At 43.4% G+C, this 20,668-nt stretch overlaps 1 protein-coding gene across 1 annotated transcript; it reads right to left on the bottom strand.

The window, feature by feature from the left end:
• Positions 1-20,588, bottom strand: Mns1 (meiosis specific nuclear structural 1). Its single transcript, XM_032911484.1, has 10 exons — positions 20,556-20,588; positions 19,791-20,012; positions 13,407-13,534; positions 12,293-12,395; positions 9,761-9,990; positions 9,091-9,307; positions 8,899-9,006; positions 5,730-5,987; positions 1,802-1,927; positions 1-271 (listed from the first exon to the last, which is right to left on the bottom strand). Exons 1-10 carry the CDS (start codon positions 20,586-20,588, stop codon positions 170-172), a joined length of 1,527 nt encoding a protein of 508 aa, XP_032767375.1. The 3' UTR covers positions 1-169.
• Positions 20,589-20,668: the final 80 nt, after the last annotated feature.

Below are 20,668 nucleotides of genomic sequence, written 5' to 3'. Positions count from 1 at the left end.
TTAACATACCAATGTGTTTAATCTGTCTAAGTATAAATGATGAAATATGAGATGTTTTAGAACATGCAAATAGACAGTAAACCAGGGCCTACTGTCACCAACTGGAAAACAGCAGTTGTGCTGACATCTAGTGGCAGCATCTGAAAACTCCAGGTTTCGCCCAATCTTGCTATGAAGACCCCTTCTCTTCACAGACTTCACTCTTTTTCTGATATGCTTTCCTGAACTCTTCACCAAGCATGTCCACATCGTCTTCTTTTTTAAACACTCCCTACAAAAGAGCATCTTGTTGGTTACTTTTGAACATAAGAGTACGTCACTGAACTCTCTGAGGGCTAACACGGATATGCCGCTAATGAAGTTTGCCAAGATAATGAGATCTGTTCAACAGGTTATAGAAACTTAATTTTGAAATATCAGTACTTTCCAGAGACTATGGCAGCTTCAAGTATATCCTGAATATTCTTGAGCTTCTCCCATTTTCTGATTAGTCAACTTCAGAGTAGAAAATTGTTCTAGTGATCTGTTGTGCCTTGTGCTCTAACTACAACTGTGACTGCCACCATTGCCTGGAAGGCATGGAGCTCTGAGCCTGCTCTATTCTACCCTTGTCTGAGGAGCTGTCCTATATAAGGGAAGGAAGGGGAAGCGGCTGATCTGGGTTAGGTTGCTGTGGACACATTGTTTCTGCCTCAGCTTGTGGCTCATTTTGGGACACTGAATTTAACTCAAATAGGCCCTGGCTGCCCTCCACTCAAATGCTGAAATCCAAAGACCCTCTCAGCATTCATAGTCTGTTTTATTAAATATACCAGTCACGGGTGGATTTTGGCATCGGGCTATCGTATACATTTAAATCTACCTAATTAGACTGTAATACCTACGGCTAGAAACTTTTAATAATTTTTCTTTTCCTTTCATTGGTTAAGGACTGAACACACTTGATTCTGCATAGTCAATAAAGACCTCAAGCAACATGACTCATATATTTGAAGGACTATGTATGAATCTCCATGTTTGTATAAACAAGGAAAAGAAAAAAAGAAAAGAAAAGAAGGACTGTGGCCTTATGACTCTCCATGTTTGTATAAACAAGGAAGCTAATTATTAGCAGTCACAATGTATCTCAGATACATGAAAATTCATTGCCTATTGGAATAATTCTCGAAAGTTGAGGCTGCCTAGTACCTACTTACAGTCAGTCTCCTACAGAGCAGGTCTCAGCTTCATGTCAAGCATGTGTGTCACCAATGACAAGGCTTTGTGTTTCTCACCTTCACGTTTATCCTTTTACATTTGCTCTAGGGTGCTGTGCTCTCTGATTTCCCATGCAACAAGAACAAAGAGCCTCAAAAGTGTTAGCCCAGGGGCTGGGGACGTAGCTCACTCCATAGAACACTTTAGTATCAAGGCTCTAGGTTAGATTTCCCAGCACCACACAAGCTTGGCAAAGTAACACAAGCCTGTAGTCCCACCTCAGGAGAAGCAAGGAGACCAAACGTTCAAGGTCACCCTCAGTTTCATAGGGAGTTCCAGGCCAGCCTGGGCTAGACCTTGTCTCAAAAAGTAAACAAGTAACTCTAGCTCAGATCACTAATAATGTTCCAGGGCCAGCTCTCCCGGTAGAGGTATTTAAAAAGGACCATGGTGCTCAACACTGCCAGAATCCCAATGCTTCGTCAACATCATGAAATCACATGAAATCGCCCTCCGACATTCTAGAAGCTCACTTCAGCGCTGTGCTTATTTTTTCCAGTATTGTTAAGCACGAAGCTCACACACTAAGGTAAATGTCACTTACTTTGGGGAGATAGCCTAGTAACTTTGAGGCGTGTTCTTTGAGGAGTCTCAGTCTCTCTTCTTCAATAATCTCATTGATGCAGCCCTGCCGTCTTTGTTGTAGTTGCAATTCCTCCAGCTCACGTTGCTGAAAGTGAAATAAAAAGTCTTAACTGTCACAAATCACATTAATCTCTTATGAAGCTTACAAATAAAAGCTAAAGATAAGACTGACGGGTTAATTATAAGTTTAGAAGATAATAGTGTATGTGAGTACACTGTCACTGTCTTCAGTGACACACAAGAAGAGGGCATCAGATCCCATTCCCGATGGTCGTGCACCACCATGTCAGTGCTGGGAATTGAACTCAGGACCTCTGGAAGAGCAGTTGATTCTCTTAACTGCTAAGCCACCTCTCCAGTCCATAGTGTATAGCTTTACACATATAAATATACATACCTGTTCTCTTGAACATTTTAAGAACAAGTTATATCCCACCCACATTTTTTCCTTTATTTTGTGATACTGATGTTTGAACCCATGGCCCTGCACCTGCTAGGTATGTACTCGACCACTGAGTACTTAGCCCTATGAAAGGAAGTTTAGAGAACATATTTTTTTAGAAAAATCTTCAATCTCAAGAAAAAATTTATTCAAATGAGCAATTTCCTAATAAATTCAGCGAACATTTATGGAGTTCCCACCATAATATACCCAGTACCCAAATAGCCAAAACAGTTGATAGTGTAGGACAAGAAAAAAATCGTAATGCATAAAACAGAACAGGGTTATCTAAAGATACATTTGTCCAAGTGCATCTTTAAAGGCCTAAGTGGAGCCTAATGTAGACATCAGAGTCCCAGCAAAGAGCTCTAGTCACTTCTGGAGAATTTTGTGGCTACTTGGAGCTATGGAATGCACATGTGATGTCGTCTACATGGTGTTGGGGCCACAGGATGCAGAAACCTTTAACCAAACCAGACTCCTGCGTAGGATCTGCAGAAGTGGGACCTGAGGTCTCACACAGGCTGGGTAAGAAAACACAGAGCAGCAACCCAGCCCTCCATACTGTGATTTAATGAGATGATGTGATGTCTCTAATCTGGGCACAACACAGAGTTTTCCCCACACTAAGTGTTTATTCCCACTTCACATAATTCCACTGTAAGTTAGGTTGAGTGGTTTAGAAAGGTGTGGGACAAGGCCCAAATAAACTGGTAGTACGAAAGTTTTTAGGAATTTGTTTAAACCATACACATTCTTAGAGGTGGACAGGATTATAGACAGTTACTTAGGCCTCTAACATATAAAAGGGCAGTTCAGTGCTTTTAAGGCTATACAATGTCATGAATGATCAAGTTCTGTTAAGGCATCCACATTTGCCCCTGGGCCAAAACAAAACTGTTGTCTTACAACACTGACATCTAAGCCTACTTTTCATACTGGGAGTGTTTACCATTAAAATCTAAAACATACGATGTAGCCATGTATTTCTAGGCAGTTTGCATGTCTTGCTGGCTTTTCTCTGAGTGTTCTGATCAGCTCTGTAATCCCTAGATAGTCCACTGGCCCTACCCTTCTACAGGAGAGTTAGTTCTTAGGTCATACAGGCAAATTCAAACCCTCTTTAATTTCCTATATTCTTTAACAGTTACTGCCTTCATTAGCTCAGCATTTGAAAAGACTTACCATATGTCAGGCAAATTGTACTTTATAGATCATTATCTCCCTTAAAGGCTAGATTCAAGCCAAGACTTAACACCAGGCCTAAGCAATTGAGGCTTTGATCTGTTTAAGTGCTCACTGAGGTTTAAGTGTGAAAGGATATGAGATTTATAAAATTCACTGATTGCAGACTGAGCAGTTACAAGGGGACCAGGTTGAAATGTCAGGGTGCAGGAGGGCCTGCTGGCCTCTTGGTCTTTTGTGATTATACCATTTATACACTTTCTTTTTCCTAACATGTTTTTGTTTATTCTCCTCATCTCAAACTATAATGTTCTCCAAGACTCAATCCTAGACTCCTGATGCTTTCTCATGTTAACACTGAGATCTCAGTTAAGTCTCTTGGGCTGCTTAATTCTGGGTAAGCACTTCTCAAAAATCAGTAAATACATAAATAAACAAAAAACGAATAAATGAATGAAAACCAAACCAACTAAACAAATAAAAATATCAAACAAGCAAAACCAGCCTAAGCTTCACTGTAACATGTAACCATACATGTGCTCCTGAGTCATACTTGAAATCTCTGAAATATTTTTATTCCTTCCTTCTTCTACCCTATATGTTAGGGTAAAAAAAAATCATACAGTCTCATTTACTTTTTGTGAAAAATAATCAAATTCATCTGATGTCTCCTACTGTTGCTGTTTGTGGCCTGTAAAAGCTAGGAACGCTGCTTATATTACTTACGGTACTGACATGCCCTCTCAGAGGCTACTCACTTACATTACTTACGGTACTGACATGCCCTCTCAGAGGCTGGCTCTCACCACATGTAGAGTTTTCATTTTTTTAGAGCTTTCACACAAGACTGTGTTGGGTTCTTTAAAATACCCTTTCAGTGACACAGATCACTTGATGATTCTTTCAGTTTACCAATGAAACATAAATATGTCAGTATGTCAAATTCACAGGCTGGTTCTCTGCCCAACTTTTTTTTTCTTATTAGACGGGGTTTCTCTGTGTAGCCCAGGCTGGCCTCAATCTCTGAGGTCTGCCTGCCTCTGCCTCCTGAGTGTTTGGATTAAAGGCGTCTGCCATACCACGTGGCTCCCTATCTGACGTTTAAATCAACATTTCCAACAATCAACCTTCTCTTCTGGCCACAAAAATCAATGTGAACAAATACATATTCCTTCAAAGCTATTTTCCCCTGGACGTCCTCTTCGGGACATGGCCTGCTCCCTGAAGAATGCGGTAACTCTATTTGTAATTAGTAGCTGCCGTAAGTCCTTGCCTCTTCAGATTTAAATGGTCCCTAGTGTCATCAATTCTGCATGGTTGGCGTCTGTGAAGCCCCTTCCCCATTTGCAAATGTCCCCTCCTATCACTGAGATCAGTGCATGGCTCACTGGCCTCCTAGCTCCAGTCTCACCCCTTTTACATCTATTCTCAATGATGCACTTGAATGGTCCATGCCAAACTTAACGTGCAAGTTCCTTAATTTTTCAGTGACTTTTCTTCAGGGAAAAATCCACCTTAATAGTCAAAGGTATCACGATGTGTAATTCCTCTCTGTTATACCAATGTTGCCACACCCGTATCACACACAAAATATATTTATAACTTATTTTTATATTCTTCTCAACCAAGACTAAATTCACAGATGTTAGTTCTTAAGTCCAGCACTTAAAAGTCTCAATAATCAGTATCTAGATGCTTTAATAAATGACCACTCAGTAAATGTATAGCTCAGATGACTAGTAAACAAATTCCTAACGTCGTATGACACAAACAGTTTTCAGGGCCTGGGGAGATGGTTCAGTGGATAAAGTGCTTGGCACACAACCATGAGGACCTGAGTTCCTATTGTCAGAACACAGGTGAGGTTGGGTGTCTAATTCCAGGTTTTGACAAAATGGGAGACAGCAATAAAAGAATCCCTAAGAGCTACAGGCTGGCCAGACTCCAGGACAAGTGCAGGGGAACTACATGGACCCTGCCTTAAACTGAAGGAGAGGGGCAATGTGAGGTTGTCCTTTGCTACACACACACACGCACGCACGCGCATTAACACACACACACGCACGCACTTGCGCACACACACACACACACACGCACGCGACGCACTTGCACACACACACACACACACAGACGCGACATATAGACGCTGCAAGACGCGACGCACGCACGCGCACGCACACATGCACGCGTTTACTGATGAACACACATGAGCTGGTTGCTGTTTAATGAAAATAACCAAAGAACCCAGCGCTTTCCTTACTTTGTCTGCAAGGAACTGGTTACGCCGTTCTTCGATGAGTTTCTCCACGGCCCGTTTGTGTTCCAGCTGCTTCATCCGTTGTTTCTGGGCATTCATGAGCTCTATGCGGTCATCTTCAGCAAACTTGGCCAGCATGGCCTTCTTGAAGGCCTCCTCCTCCTCTTTTGCAGCCTGCAGTAACACTTCCCTCAGTGCCATTTGGTCTTTAAAGTCTTGCCGCCTGTCCCTCTGCATCCTGAGTCGCTGCTCCACCTCTTCCTGCACAGTGATGAAGCCAGGGTTAAGTGTGTCCCTGCATTTTCATGAGAGGGCAATCTAAGCTAGAGGGCGCCAGGAGGAGGAGCAGGAGCTTGAGGACAGCCTGGGCTACAGTGAGATGCTGTCTCAGGAAACAAGACAAATAATAAGACAGAATTTGGGGACGCTGCAGAATAACTATGGAATCAAGCCTTTTCATGGCACACCCCAGCCCACCCTCTGGCCCAGCTGTGCACTGAGGCCGGAAGAGCCTTCGGGATGCCCTGGAGTTGGAGTCAGAGGTCCTTGGCCCTCTCCAAGAGCAGCAAGTGCTCTTAGTTATTGCTTCTGTAACATGGTGCTCATCGATTATAAAATTTAAGTTCTATACAGGTGCCATCCGGTTTCTAGCTTCAGAATTGACATGTAACTACCTTGAAAGGAGCTACCATGAAAGCCTTTGCACGCACCCGAGTTTACTGATCTTGAACCAAGGACAACCCTGTCATCTGTCCACACCAACTTCTTCACCTTGTGACATCAAAGCTGCATGTACCCATTCTAGTTTCCAACTCTCCAATAATTCTCAAAGCAAGACAAACAAACACTCCCAAAACTGCAACATAGTTTTAAAAAGAAAATCAGCCATCTAGTAACGAAGTTAGAAGTTTTTCAGAAAAATAGAAATGTACTGAGCACAACTAAATTCCTCTTCTGTAAGCTTTTATTTTCTAAACACACGAAAATTTTCATATACAAAAAAATGTAGAAACTTTTATAGTAAGCACCCACATTCCTAACAGCTGGATTCTACTATGCAGCTTGCCATTCTTGTTCTGTCATCCATCTGCTCACCTGGAACTACGCACATTCACTCCCACTCTCTCATCTGATCATCCCTGCCCAGTCCCAGCGCCAGCCCCGGGAGCCAGTGCCCACGAGCACCTAACATCCCAGCAGCTGCACCAGCCTCCTCTCCACTCCATGTGCGTGCGCCCTACTCAGCCCTCCTGAGAGCAGTCGGGCCCCTCAAACACAGAGTTTTATGTCTGGGCACACGATGGTTTATACTGCATACTCTGTACTTACTTGCCAAGTAATTATACAGACATCAGGGCTTGAAGAACAGTTTCGTTTGTGACATTTTAGTCTGAATGCCTCTTGAGTTTATGACATCTGCACACAGTAATGTGCTTTATATAGTACGAAATCCATCTATCTATCTATCTATCTATCTATCATCTATCTATCCATCTATCATCTATCTATCTATCTATCCATCCATCCATCCATCCATCTATCTATCTGCACATATGCAATCCTGGGAATCTACCACCTATTCAAAATTTTTATTCAACAGTGAAGACATCTTGCAAAAAAAAAAAAAAAAAAAAAAGGAAGAGGAAATGTTTTTACTGTAAAAATGTCCACACACCCTCTGCTGGGTCTGCATAAAGAATACACTAGTTACTAGCACTGTGGGTTACCACATTTCCTGCCCTTTCTTGAGTTCCAAAACCTGTTCCATGGTCTTGAAACCTTCAAATCATTTGCTGTACAGTCACTCTGACCCCAGTAACTTTCTAGAGTCTGCCAGTATCACAGCCTTAAACAAGGACATGTGTACAGATAGGTATTGTAGTATAGAGACAGCAGTAAGGAACAGAATGTAGCAGGAATAGCAGGAAAAAAGAAAAGCCAGCCCAGGGCATGCTGGGAAGATGGTTACACTGTACTCACTGAAGCTGTGTCTCAGGACCTTCCCTAGAAAAGGACAGAAAGAGCGATCACCCATCAGTGATTTCCCAGTTGGTGAGGGGTGGTTAGAGAGGTCTGATTCCTGCTGCCAGAGCTCTCCGCCGACTGTGGAGAAGCTGCCAGCACAGTTAAGCTAAGCTCTCACAAATGTGCCCCACAGCTGTCTCCAAAGGACAAAGGGAATGCATTTCCAGAGATGGCTGCCTTGGGAAAGCAGCTGACCTCACAAAGTTCCATTTGCGTCATCCATTCATAGAGCATTCTTGAGTACTTCTTAGTACCATTAAAGGCTCACATGCTGTATCATGTTTACATACCCATCGGCTGATGGGCATGAAGGCTACTTTCATGTTTTAGCTATTAGAATTACACGTGTAAACACAAGATCATAGCTTTTAACTATTCCTTTCTAAAACTGTAAAGATAATACTTTCCACTAACCTCTCCTGTGTCCCACATATTTTAAAAATTATTATCATTCAATTTGAAGTATCTTTCTTTTGCTCATTGCTTATTAGAAATACATGGTTTCATTGTGGTACACTTAAGGACCGTATAGTCATTTTTATTATGGATTCTTTACTGTAGTGAGAAAACATTTGAAATGACTTAAAATCTTGTGAATTTATAGAGGTTACTTTGTGTTCTAGGAGCCGGTCTGTGTGTATTGTGTGGATGGATGGGATCTGTACTGTGCTGCTGTTTGCTGGGTGGAGTCTTTACCATCGGCTGCGTCAGCTGTCCCGGCTGTCATTAGGCAGTGTACTGTTCCTGGGGATTATTAATGATAGAGGAGCATCTCCTTTATCACAGCCCTTAGGATTATGGCATGTTCCTGGATGAATTTATTTTGACTACAAACTTCCCTGTCCCAAAGTTGACTTTGCCTCATTAACATACACACTCCCGTCTGCTTGGCAGCTGTACTGTGTCCTCCATCTTGTTTGAGCTTGCGCATGCGCTCATTTAAGCCGTGTGGACTGTGACTGACCCAGCTGCATCATGCCCTTCAGACGCTCTGTTTTTGTCAGGTTGGAGGACTTAAGTCTTCCGACTGCAATGCTGATGTTCACACACAGTGCAGTCACCACCGCGGCTGAGTAACTGTGCTGTCCTCCTGCAGCTTCACCTCAAGTCTTCCCTTCCCTCACCACCCCTCCCGTTGGAGACTCACTTTCATTTTCAGTTTGATGAACGCGGCATACTCCTCCAGGTACAGCTCCTGCCTCACTCGCTCTAGGTCGTCACGCTGCCGCAGTGTTTCCTCCAGCTTCTGGATCAGCTGTTAATAAAACACATGTTTAGAAACCCTGGACTGGGCCACTGTTCAGGAATTCAGCACTCTTTAAAAAGTGATCTTTTATACCAAATTCTGCCGCTGGATCCTCTTTTCCTCGCTCTCTTGGACTCTGGCCATCCGCTCCCCCTCTCTTTGCTCCTGTATTTTTGCAAACTCTAGGATTTTCCTGTTCTCTTCCTCCATCTCCTCGCGCTTCTTCTGTCTCCAGAGGTCTTGTGCCCTCTGGAATTCTTCAATGTACTTCTGAATTGCATTCCTTTTTTCTAATTTTTGCTGTCTTTCCCTAAAAAGCAATCAGGAGAATGGTTTATAGTTACAGAAATAATAAAATAATGAAAAAATAAGCTGTTCGGAGTCTGTTGATTCACCAGTACAACACACTTTCTGGTGTGGACTTTCCAGGAACACTGCTGGGCTCTCTTCTAAGGGTGACATTTCAAGCATCTCATTTCAGAAAGGTGGCAGTCTGTCCACAGAAGTCATACAGCATTCTGTACTTAAGCTGTATGCCAAGGAAAGCCAACAGAAAACGTGTTCTGAGAGATGAGACTACAGAACACACATGAGATGTTTCAGGTCATTCACGACCTACACATCTACTGTCTTTCAGATCACCTATTACTAGTCATGCTGACCAAGGTGAGGAAGAGCTGTACAAGTCATGACAGAGCTCACACTGAGCGAGCACACACCGGGGGTGGGCGGCTCAGTGGGCTTTGTCCTCGGGTGGACTTACAGCTGATCCTCCTCGTAGATCTTCCTGACAATTTCATCTATCATGAGTTTTTCCTTCAGCAGCTGCTCATACGCCTCCTGCTTCTTCCTCTCTTGATCTTCAAGCTGCTTCTCCAGGTCCACGTAGTACTGGGCCCTCTCCTTGTCCCGCTTCTCTTGCTTGGCATTCTCTTCCTTCAGTAGTCTCTCATGCTCCTCCATCATGATTCTTTCTATCTCCGAATCACGTTTCTAGCATTGAAACAAAATTAACCCTTCCATGTTCAGGAGTGGACAGAGTTTACTAAAGCACTATAAACAGTTGGACTCTCAGAAATCTGCTATGTAAATATTCTCTATCTATTAAGCAGGAGGCAAGAGTTAGTCTTTGTAAGCTGGAGGGTGTGGATGAGGACTCAGATCCTAAAGGGGTGCACCTGTGTTCCTACTCTTTCTAGAAGCTCTTAGGACAACGCCTGGCAAGGATAATAAAATCCACATTCAGAAAATACAAAGTAAAGGTTTAATTATTTTGTTTTTAACTACTTCAGTCACCAAACCGTTGCTTCCTCTGCAAGTTGATCGCCAGAGTGTCTGTTTCTAAAGCACTGTTGATCAGCTGCTGCTGAATGCCCTCCTGCCCATCGTTGTCCAAGGACCCTGAGCCACTCTCCAGTTCACCCAGCGCAGCTCTTTGCTCCCACACGCCCTTCTCTGTTATTTATTAGGCCCAGTGTGGTGATTTCCACTGAAAAGGTCACACACATCACTGTGGCTGCTCTCTCTCTCGTTTTCAGTTTCATTCATCAAGTGCCACCCCGAGTTACAGACGACAGCCTTTCTCTAAGCTCAGAGGCCCATGCTTCATTTCAGCACGTTCATAACTGAGGAAGCGTAAACACTGGAGCAATGTTGGAAACTACCCTTATCTGTTGTGACTGCATCTCAAAGGCAGGAACAGTTAGAGCAAAGAAAAAGAGGGAGCAGACTGGAAGACAAGTGCAGTTATTCCTAAAGCTCATGGTATCATGCATGGCTGGTTATCAGGTTAACCACAAGTTCTCTTACCTTTGCTCATGCTGTATTATGTTCTTCTAGAATAATACGTATGATAACACAAAATGTACATAGATCCCACAGACTTACAGAAGCGCAATGCTCTAACTTTATAAATAAGAAAACTAGCTAAGGCTGGAGAGAGCTCAGTCTGTAACAGCACCTCACATACCTGGGTCTCACTACCATTGCAGGCCCAATTCCCTCTTCTGGCCATATGAGCACCGCATGCATGTGGTGCATGTAGACAGGCAAGCAAACATGCACACACAAAACAAAGCAAACCTAACGAGTACATAGATATCCTCTATTTACGTCAAGTCCTAGGACTACGGCTCTAACTTCGTGAGTCAATTTTGATTGATCTAGAAGACAGTAGCAATTTCTGGAGTCAATGTCTCCAGTGGCCTCATTTATCAGAGTAATCAAAACTGCAAACCCAGAACAGACAAACTGTACATTATGTTCTATTCTATCACTGGACAAACGGGACTGTACAGTTCAGTCTCTCCATCTTCCTTAGGCTGTCGCTGTTAGCAGTGTGTTCTATGACAGTGGTTCTCAACCTGTGCGTTGTGATTCCCTTTCGGGGTAGTCTAGCGACCTTTTCTCAGGGTGGTATATCAGACGTCCTGAATATCAGACATTTACACTAACAGTGCATTAACATTTACATCGTAGCAGTAGTAAAATTACAGTTATAAAGTAATGGAAGAATCTTATGGTTGGGGGTCATCACAACACAAGGAGCTATATTAAAGGGTTGCAGCATTAGAAAGGCTGAGAACCACTGTGTTAGAATCTCCTAGAGTAGCCTGTGCCTATTCTTATGAGCTCTCAACTGTACCACACTGGTTAGATATTGTTGTTACTATGTCTATAATACTATGTGTATAAATGTTTGTTAGTATCCATAACCTACATGTATAACCATACATTCATATGTAACTGTTCGGCTTCTCTGTGTGAATGAGCGAGGTGATGACTAAGATGCCATGCACCTTAGTTTTATGTGTTAACTTAGCAAACCTTATTTTCACAGTGCATGGCACTGCTGCTGGCGCAGCTCCTGAAACTTCAACCTGGGAGCAACCTTCCCCTCAAGAGTTACACAAACCCAGGGGAGAAAGGTTACTACCGAATACGAGTTAGAAAATGAGATGGACGGAGAGCCCAGAGAAAGGGTGTGGATTGAACAGGAAAGCTCTGTGTACACTGCCAGGCTATACATACTCATAGGTAAACAGTGGAGAGCATGCAGACAGTTTGTCTAGTTAGCTTGTCATGGAGTAGGCTCAGGAACAGTGGATGAGGGAGTTACCTGGGCCCGAGGGCTCCAGTGTTCCAGCAGACACAGTGGAAATCACCTTAGGGTCTAAACATTATGGTTTGGGGAACTGGCCAAGCAGGTTCTTCACAGGGGCGGCTGCTCTCAGAACCTGGCCTGCCTAGTCCCTAACAAAGCTCAAAGGACTGCAGAGACCAGAGTCCGCTTTACCATTTGCTCGTACTTGATGACGTCCTTCTCAACAATCTGGGCTGCTCTCTCTTTGTTCATGTAAGCCGCTTTCAGTTTCTGCTCCAATTCTCTGAGCTCAATACTGTGGGGGAAATGCAACTTTAAACTTAAAGACAATAAAAGAATTTAGTTTCACAGAACGTTTGGTAAATTCTTATTTACTCAAAGAAGGTACAACAACTGGATCCGTCAAGTCCACGGTTAACTCACCTCATTTAACGGACATTGTAAAGCTTAGCCCTCAAGCCTTATGCTTGAGAAAGGATTACTCTTCTCTAGTTTAATCTTCCTTTACTTTTATTTACTTAACTTTGTGGAAGTCCTGTTCTCCACCCAGTGGGTCTGAGATCAAACACAGGCCTTCGAGCTTGGCAGCAGGTTAGTATTAAACTATTTAGCCTACCACAGATTATTCTATCTTAGAGAAGTCGTCTCCATCTTTGGTTGTCTTCATAAAGGCTTAGTAAATCTCTGGAAACTATCTCCAGTTCTGGTGCCCCTAAGTCATGGCTGACAGTAAGACAGAGCTGGCTTTAAGTAATTCAATCAAAGCACCATTAAGAAACTTATGGCAGGGATAGGAATGGAGGAACACGCCCTAGAAACCAGAACCTGGGAAGCAGAAGCAGGTGGATCTCTGAGTTTGAGGCTAGCCTGCTCTACACAGGGAGTTTCAAGCCATCCTTGGCTACACAGTGAAACCCCAGCTCAAACAAAAAACAAAAGCCAAGTATTGTAGGATTTCATAAGTCTGTTTTTATAATTCATCATCTTTTAAAATGTATTCTGTAGGGACCAACCCTTAGTCTTCACTACTGACACAAACATTTCCTTCTGCTACTGCAGCTGACTTTCTGACTATTTCTGTGGGTTGAGGCTGTGGCTTTGGCAGAGTCCTTGCCTAGAGTGTGTGAGGCCCTGGGTTCAATACCCAGCACACGATGAGAGTTTAAATGAGTATCTTTAAGCTACTGTTGTATTTCCAGGAAAACTGCACTGTAAGTGCACTGATCTACAGAGTCTTGTGTTCAGGGCTGAGGGTGACAAGGCGCAGTGAAGGAGACTACACATGCAAGCGCAGAAACCATGATACCTGTTCTCTCTCACTTGCTGCCTCATCTTCTCATCCTTCAGACTCTCGTGCTTCAGTCTGGCCAGTTCGTTTGCAAGTCTCTCTTCCTGCTCAAGCTGCCGATCTCTCATCCTCTTGTTCTCTTCTGCCTGAAGACCAAGTGACGCTTTAGTTAACTATGTTCCCAGATCAGACCCTCTACAACAGCAAACTGACTGCTTTGACAGCAATAGTCAATTGTTTACTTCAAAATAAAAACATATTTCAAGACATACACTTAATACTTTTACAGAAAAGGGTAAATATTACCAATACCATGAAGAATATTAATATACCTATATATTCTTTTCAAAATTTATCAATATTTTGTAATTTCTCTCTACTCTTACTTAAAATTATTACTTTGTTTATTTATAATCCAGCTGTTACCACCATACTCCCTCCCACAGTTCCTCATCCCATTCCTCTTCCCCTTTGTCTCTGAGAGGATGCTCCCCCACCTCCAGGCCTCTCCCCTCCCTGGGGTCTCAAGTCTCTCAAGGATTAGATACATCTTCTCCCACTGGGGCCAGCCAGGCAGTCCTCTGCTGTACATGTGTTGTGGCCTTGGACCAGCTCCTGTATGCTGCCTGGCTGGTGGCTAAGTGTCTGGGAGCTCCCAGGGGTCCGGGTTGAGACTGCTGGTCTTCCTGTGGGGTCGCCCTCCTCTTCTGCGTCTTCCATTCTTCCCCTAATTCAACCACAGGGGTCATGGACTTCAGTCCAATGGTTGGGTGTAAGTATCTGCATCAATCAAATCCTAGGGGGCTGGAGAAATGCTCAGGGACTAAGGGCACTGGCTGCTCTTGCAGAGGACCCAGGTTTAGTTCTAGCACTCACATGGTGGCCCACAGCTGTCTGTTTCTGATGCTCTAATGCTCATCTGACCCAGCACACGATGAGACATGCACACAGTGCACTTATACACATACAGGTAAATACAGCTTAAAAACCCAGGTAATAAAAACAGCTTTGGGAGGTTGGGGATTTAGCTCAGTGGTAGAGCGCTTGCTAGGGTTCAAGGCCCTGGGTTCAGTCCACAGCTCCGAAAAAAAGAAAAAAAAAGACAAAATAAAAACAGCCTGGGATAATGCTGCCTACCATGGAGACCGCTTGGTTTGGTTCGTCATGACAAGAATTTCTTTTTCATAACCACACCATAAATTAGCAATATTTCCTGAGTGAGGTCTAAGGCCTTGCCCACATTCATTTCCCAAATGTTTCAAAGATGCTTTTTCAAAAACAAACAAGATCCATAACATTGTATCTAATTATCTTTTTCAAGTCTCCTTTATTTTATATATTAGTCACTCTGCAACACACACACACACACACACACACACACACACACACACACACACACACACTTTTTCTCCTTTAAGCCAATGATTCGTAATTATAGCCTGTCTACAGTAGCATTTCTTTGCTATGGTAAAACATATAACCAAAGCAACTTGGGAAGGAGAGAGCATTCCAGCTTACAGTTCCAGATCACAGTCCATGATGAAAGTGAGTTACAGCAGGAATATGGAGGCAGGAACTGACGCAGAGAACAGGAACAAGGTGCCCTTCCTGGCTTGCTCAGCCTGCTTTCTCATAAAATCCAGGACCACCAGCCATGGATGATACTGACCACAGAGAGCTGGACCCACCCACATCAACCATAAATCAAGAAAATCAAGCACAGGCTTGCCCACAGCCCATTCTGGGCCACTTTCTCAATTGAGGTCCCTCTTCCTAAATGACGCCAGCTTGTATCAAGCTGAGATAAAGCAATCCTACTGTGTATCCCGTTCCTTGGCTCCTCTCAGGAATTCCCTGGACTAGCCTCTCTTTTGCTTTCTGTAAAATGGTGGGCAGAGCTGGAGGCTTCATTCCTTTCTGAGTTAGGGAGTGCATGGTGGTAGTGTAGGCCTTGAATCCAGGAGGCCAAGCAAGAAAACTGTCAGACATCTGACCAGCATAGCTCGGTGTCATGAGTTCCGGACCAAGGCTACATAGTAAGACTGTCTCAAAAGTAAAGAAATAAACAAAAATAACACATGGGAAATGTTCACCATCATTAGTCATCAAGAAATGCAGATTAAGAGCCAGAGAGATGGACCTGAGCTTGTCCCAGCATCCACCTCCGTTGGCTCACCACTACCTGTTACTCCAGATCCCAGAGGTCCACAGTCTCTGAGGCCTGCATTCGCATGAACATGTCCACATGCAGACACAATCTACACACAATTAATAAAAATAAATCTTTTTTAAAAGCAAGCTAAAGGCCAAGTGGAAGTGGTGCACACCCCAGCACTCAGGAAGCAGAGACAGGTGAATCACTGAGTTCAAGGCCAGCCTGTTCTACAGAGTGAGTTCCAGAACAGCCAGGGCTATGCAGAGAAAGCCTGTCTTGAAAAAACAAACAAACAAATAAAAAACAACAAAAAAGCAAATTAAAATTACACTGGGACATCATAGCACAATACTGGAACATACACACACACACACACACACACACACACACACACACACACACCCAGACACTCTGGTGACACCAAATAGTGAGGAACTGTACCATATATATGTGTGTGTGTGTGTGTGTGTGTGTGTGTGTGTGTGTGTGTGTGTGTGTGTGTGTGTGTGTATGTATTGCCGGGTGGGAGTATAAGCTAGGAGAAACACTGGAAATCAACCTAGTGGTTTGTCATAAAGCTGACTTACAATTACTACACAATAAAACAATATATTCTTAAGCACTTCTCTCAGAAAAATTAAACATGTTTATTTAAAAATCTGTATTTAAATATCTACATCAAATTTATTTATAATATCCAGTATTGGAAATTCCTCTTGAGGTAGAGGGTCAAGTATATTGTGGTACATCCATCCACACTAGAGAATACTACTTAGCAATAAAAAGGAAATAATCCATAAAAATAAAAAATAAAATACAAATTAAAAAAATCTTTAAGAAGATAGGATTCCAAACACAAACTCTTAGTTGACACTCTCCGTCTCCTGGTTCCACGCGTGCACAGGGCAGGGAGGTTTGCAGTCAGCTGGCTTTGAAGGGAGCACACCCTGGATGGGACCAGCCCAGTCAGGAGCCCTACCATGACAAGCAGCTGAGCTCCAGGGAAGCAAGCTCCATGTGTGACCTGTGGGGCAGGAGGTCTCCATGTGACATCTATTCGGTGAACTGCCAAGAACTTCGAAAAAGGACCTTGACTCGGGCCGGAACACATCCCCGCCAGCACTGGTTCAGCCTGCAGCCGAGAGGCCAGCACGCCTGTGTTTCCGACCCAGCTGCGGTGAACAAGCAGGAGTTGCTGCAAGCTGCTGTTAAGTTTGCAGTAATGAATCACGTGTCAGAAAGCTGACACCAAACTGCACTTTCCACACCTGCCAGGAAGGAACTCTCAGACTGGAGAGCGAAACTGGAGGAACCAAGGACACATGACACTACAGGCAGCTTGTTACCTTAGGCTAGAACAAGAACATAAGGAAAGAACAAAAGCAAACAGAAAAACCACGTATTTAGTAAATCCCGAAGTTCAGTCAGCAGAATAGTAGGAAGGTGATAATTTCACGGTTTTCATCTTCTATGTAAGACTCAGGCATAAGAAGCCAAGCGAGAGATTCATGGAGGCTCTACACAGTTTTCTGTCTCTTTCATCAATCCCATCTTGCCTCAAAATAAAAAAGCGGTGACATGCATATTTCCCAGGTCTGTTCACCAAAAGGCTTTAGGTTATGACAACCTGGGAATAACGACCACTCTGACTTTGGCACAACAGGTGTGGCACAAGACCTGCCAAGATGAGCCCTGGGTCAGCTGGCTGCCTGCAGGAAGGAACGAGGGAGCTGCAAGCCCCGGCGGCTTCAGGGGAAGCCGACGAGCTAAGAGCCAACCATGTCGTTCTACTCTGACTCTTATGTTTGAGACCCAGTAGATGAAATACTGTACTTCCTGTCCAAACTAAGACCAATGAACTCGAGACACAGGAAGAGGTAGTGTTACAATCAGAGTCCACGGCAAAAAGAAAAAAAAAAAAAAGAAAAAGCCCTGAAGCAGATGGCTCATCTTGAAGGGGTCTGGCGGGAAGCATTAGCCTCTCTGTTCTATCAAGCCTTCAGCTGGCAGGGTGAGGCCCTCCCTCATTAGGGAGGACAAACTGCTTACTCAACCTACTGACTTAATGTCGCTCTTATCTGAAAACAGGAAAGGTCAGCTCAGGGCCCAGTCAAGCCAACACATAACATCAGCCACTGGAATATCCTTTGTTCTGGCAGAAGGCAAGAAAGATATCAAAGATCAGAGGATGTTTTGTCAAAAGAGCACAGAAGCAACATAGGAGTTCTGCTGGCCAAGGACAGAATGATCTGAGGATCTAAGAAACACTAGGCTCCTGATAAGATGACTGGGGGCAGGGGGTGGGAAGGCAAGTGTGCCAAGACTTGTGTTCAATCCCCAGGACCCGCCTGATAGGAGGAAGAAACGTACTCCTGAAAATGGTCCTCTGACCTCAATAAGTGAGAGAGAGAGAGAGAGAGAGAGAGAGAGATTTCTTTTTTTTTTTTAAAAAAAAGATTTATTTATTTATTATATATAAGTACACTATAGCTGTCTTCAGACACACCAGAAGAGGACATAGGATCTCATTACAGATGATTGTAAGCCACCATGTGCTTGCTGGGAATTGAACTCAGGACCTCTGGAAGAGTAGTCAGTGCTCTTAACCGCTGAGCCTCCTGAAATTTTTTTCTTAAGAAAGTAAATAATAGAGGCTAGGGCTATAGTTCAGGGACAGAGTGGTTGTTTTGCAAGCGTGAAGTCCTAGGCTCAATTCCCAGTCCTGACAGGAAAACAATGCAATTATACATGTATAGAGGTCTGATTTCATAAAGATAGCTCATGATTTCTTTTTAAAAAAGTACTTGTTTTTATGTGTATCGGTCTTACTCCTGCGTTCATGTATATGCACCACGCATGTGCCTAGTGCCCACAGAGACCAGAAGAGGGTATGGTCACCCCTGGAATGGGAGTTGCAGGCAGTTGTGAGCTGCCCCATGGGTGCTGAGAACTGAACCTGGGTCCTCTGCAAGAGTAACCAGTGCTATTAACCCATGAGCCATCACTCCAGACCCATAAAGACATATTTTTAAAGTGAAAATTAAAAAGATCAAAGAGGACAAAACTTTAAAGTAACCCAAAACATGCAGAGAGAGAACGAGCTGAACTGCAATCTGATCACATCTTCTGGCTAACCGCCCTTCCAGAATACGGAAAAGATAAAGGTGAACACCAAAGAAACCAAACGGATGGATACAAAACGTACACCCGTCTACAAGACAGCAGGCCTGACATCTCCATTAGGTTAAACACGTGAAGTTAACGGAAGATGGATGAAGTTCATATCAACAGAGCCTGGGCCCTAAAAACTACATACGTTGTATGAACCTTGCCTGGTTCTGACTAAAAGAAGCCAACCCTAGTTAAGGCAGATCTCGACATAGTGCACACTTCTGCTTCAAGGCGTCTACCCTGAGAAGCTGATAAGAACAGCCCTGGAAAGAAAACATCCCTGCCTCATCAGGTAAAGCAACGGTTGCTAGGCAGAGTTGGGGTATTATGGGAGTTTCCTTAACAACGACATAAGAAAGAAAGATGGAAGGCCAGGATTTGCCTGCTCAGAGCTAAAGGATCAGGACCAAGCTACTGGAACTTAGGACAGAAGGAAGCCAAACCACTTTAAGCCTTTCTTTTGCTATTTCCAGATCCACCCTCAAAATACCGGACATACCGCGTGCTGGTGCTCGAAACACAACAAAATAGGGACATTCTTTTCACACTACAATCTCCTAAAAATATTTAGAAATACCCATGATAGATTAGCCAGCATATCAGGATGCAAACACACGTATTCGATACCTGAATTCTTCAAAAATTAAAATATGAATAAATGTATACCTCACAATAAGTTCATCTCCTACCACTTAATAATGTCTATGTTTAATGTCATGAAATTTTAGAAAGAGATACTTAAATTTCTTATTAGAAACTCAAAGAAGGCAGCACAGTTGTACTCACATAAACCACACTGTGACAATTATGGACTTCATGTTTATGTTTAAAAACGAGATTGTTTATTCTTATCAAATGCTATTCTAAAGTCTTTGGATTTGCTCGTCCTAGGTGACAAGACACGTAGAGCATACAATCTACCAACTGACACCAAGTTCTTCAGCTACAACAACAAGGACTCCAAAGGATCCAGTCAGTTCCCAGTTTTCTGTGCTTCTTCAGCTCCAGGCAGGGCTGGCAGTCACCTTTCAAACTTTCCAAATGAAGAAAACTATACAAGGAGCCCTGAAACTTACCTTTTGGATGGCTTCCTCCATGTCCAGCTCAAACTGCTCGTTCTGCAGCACTCTGAGGAATCTCTGGCGTTCGACTCTCTCATTATTTTCATTTTGCACGACTTGGTTCTTGGTTTGCCTCTCTAACTTATTCAAGACTTGTACGTGCAATGATTTGCGGAAGTTTTCATCTACTAACTGCTGATGCTTTTCACTAATGCTCATCGCTCTCTTTCTGTTCGCCTACAGTGCAGGGAAAGGGAATTAACACATAATTCAATATTCCACGATTCGGCTGAAAATCCCTATAATAAACAATATAAAAAAACAAAAAACAAAAAACAAAAAACAGGCAACAGTCTGAACCCCTCTCCTAAGCTCAGGATATACTAATTAAAATTTAAATGTGATAAAGCAAACATAACGGCGTGCTGATTAAGTGAGTACTACTAATATTCCCTACTTTGTAGTGGAAGCAGGAAAAGGTAAATTAAAATTCAACAGCACCAGTGAGGGCAAAAGGGATGTCTGCAGCAGCAGCCTTACCACCACCAGAGAGCTGCCGCTTCCCTCACCCACAACACAGCAGATTTAAAAATCTATCTACTTCAGTAACAATGGGAAAGGTGCAGAAATGCCTGGAACGTTCCTCAGAAAACCCAGAATCTTCTAGAAAGCAAACCAAAGTTTCTCATTGACCTCTGAATTACGCACTTCAAATTATATTTCAAAGGTAGAAAGCACTAGACTGTAAATAAACAAACATGCAGTTTGAAGGTCCCTGACCGACCCCTCCCCGGCCTCCGAGCTGCTCACCATCCCGGCTGGCCTTAAACCTCCTCCTCCGGCAAGAAGAGTCTCTGCCTCAGTTGCAAACGCGTTTTCCCGAACAGCAACCA

The sequence above is a fragment of the Rattus rattus genome, chromosome 8 (assembly GCF_011064425.1).
Source record: "Rattus rattus isolate New Zealand chromosome 8, Rrattus_CSIRO_v1, whole genome shotgun sequence".
Lineage (NCBI taxonomy): Eukaryota > Metazoa > Chordata > Mammalia > Rodentia > Muridae > Rattus > Rattus rattus.
This window is presented reverse-complemented; position numbering and strand designations above follow the sequence as displayed.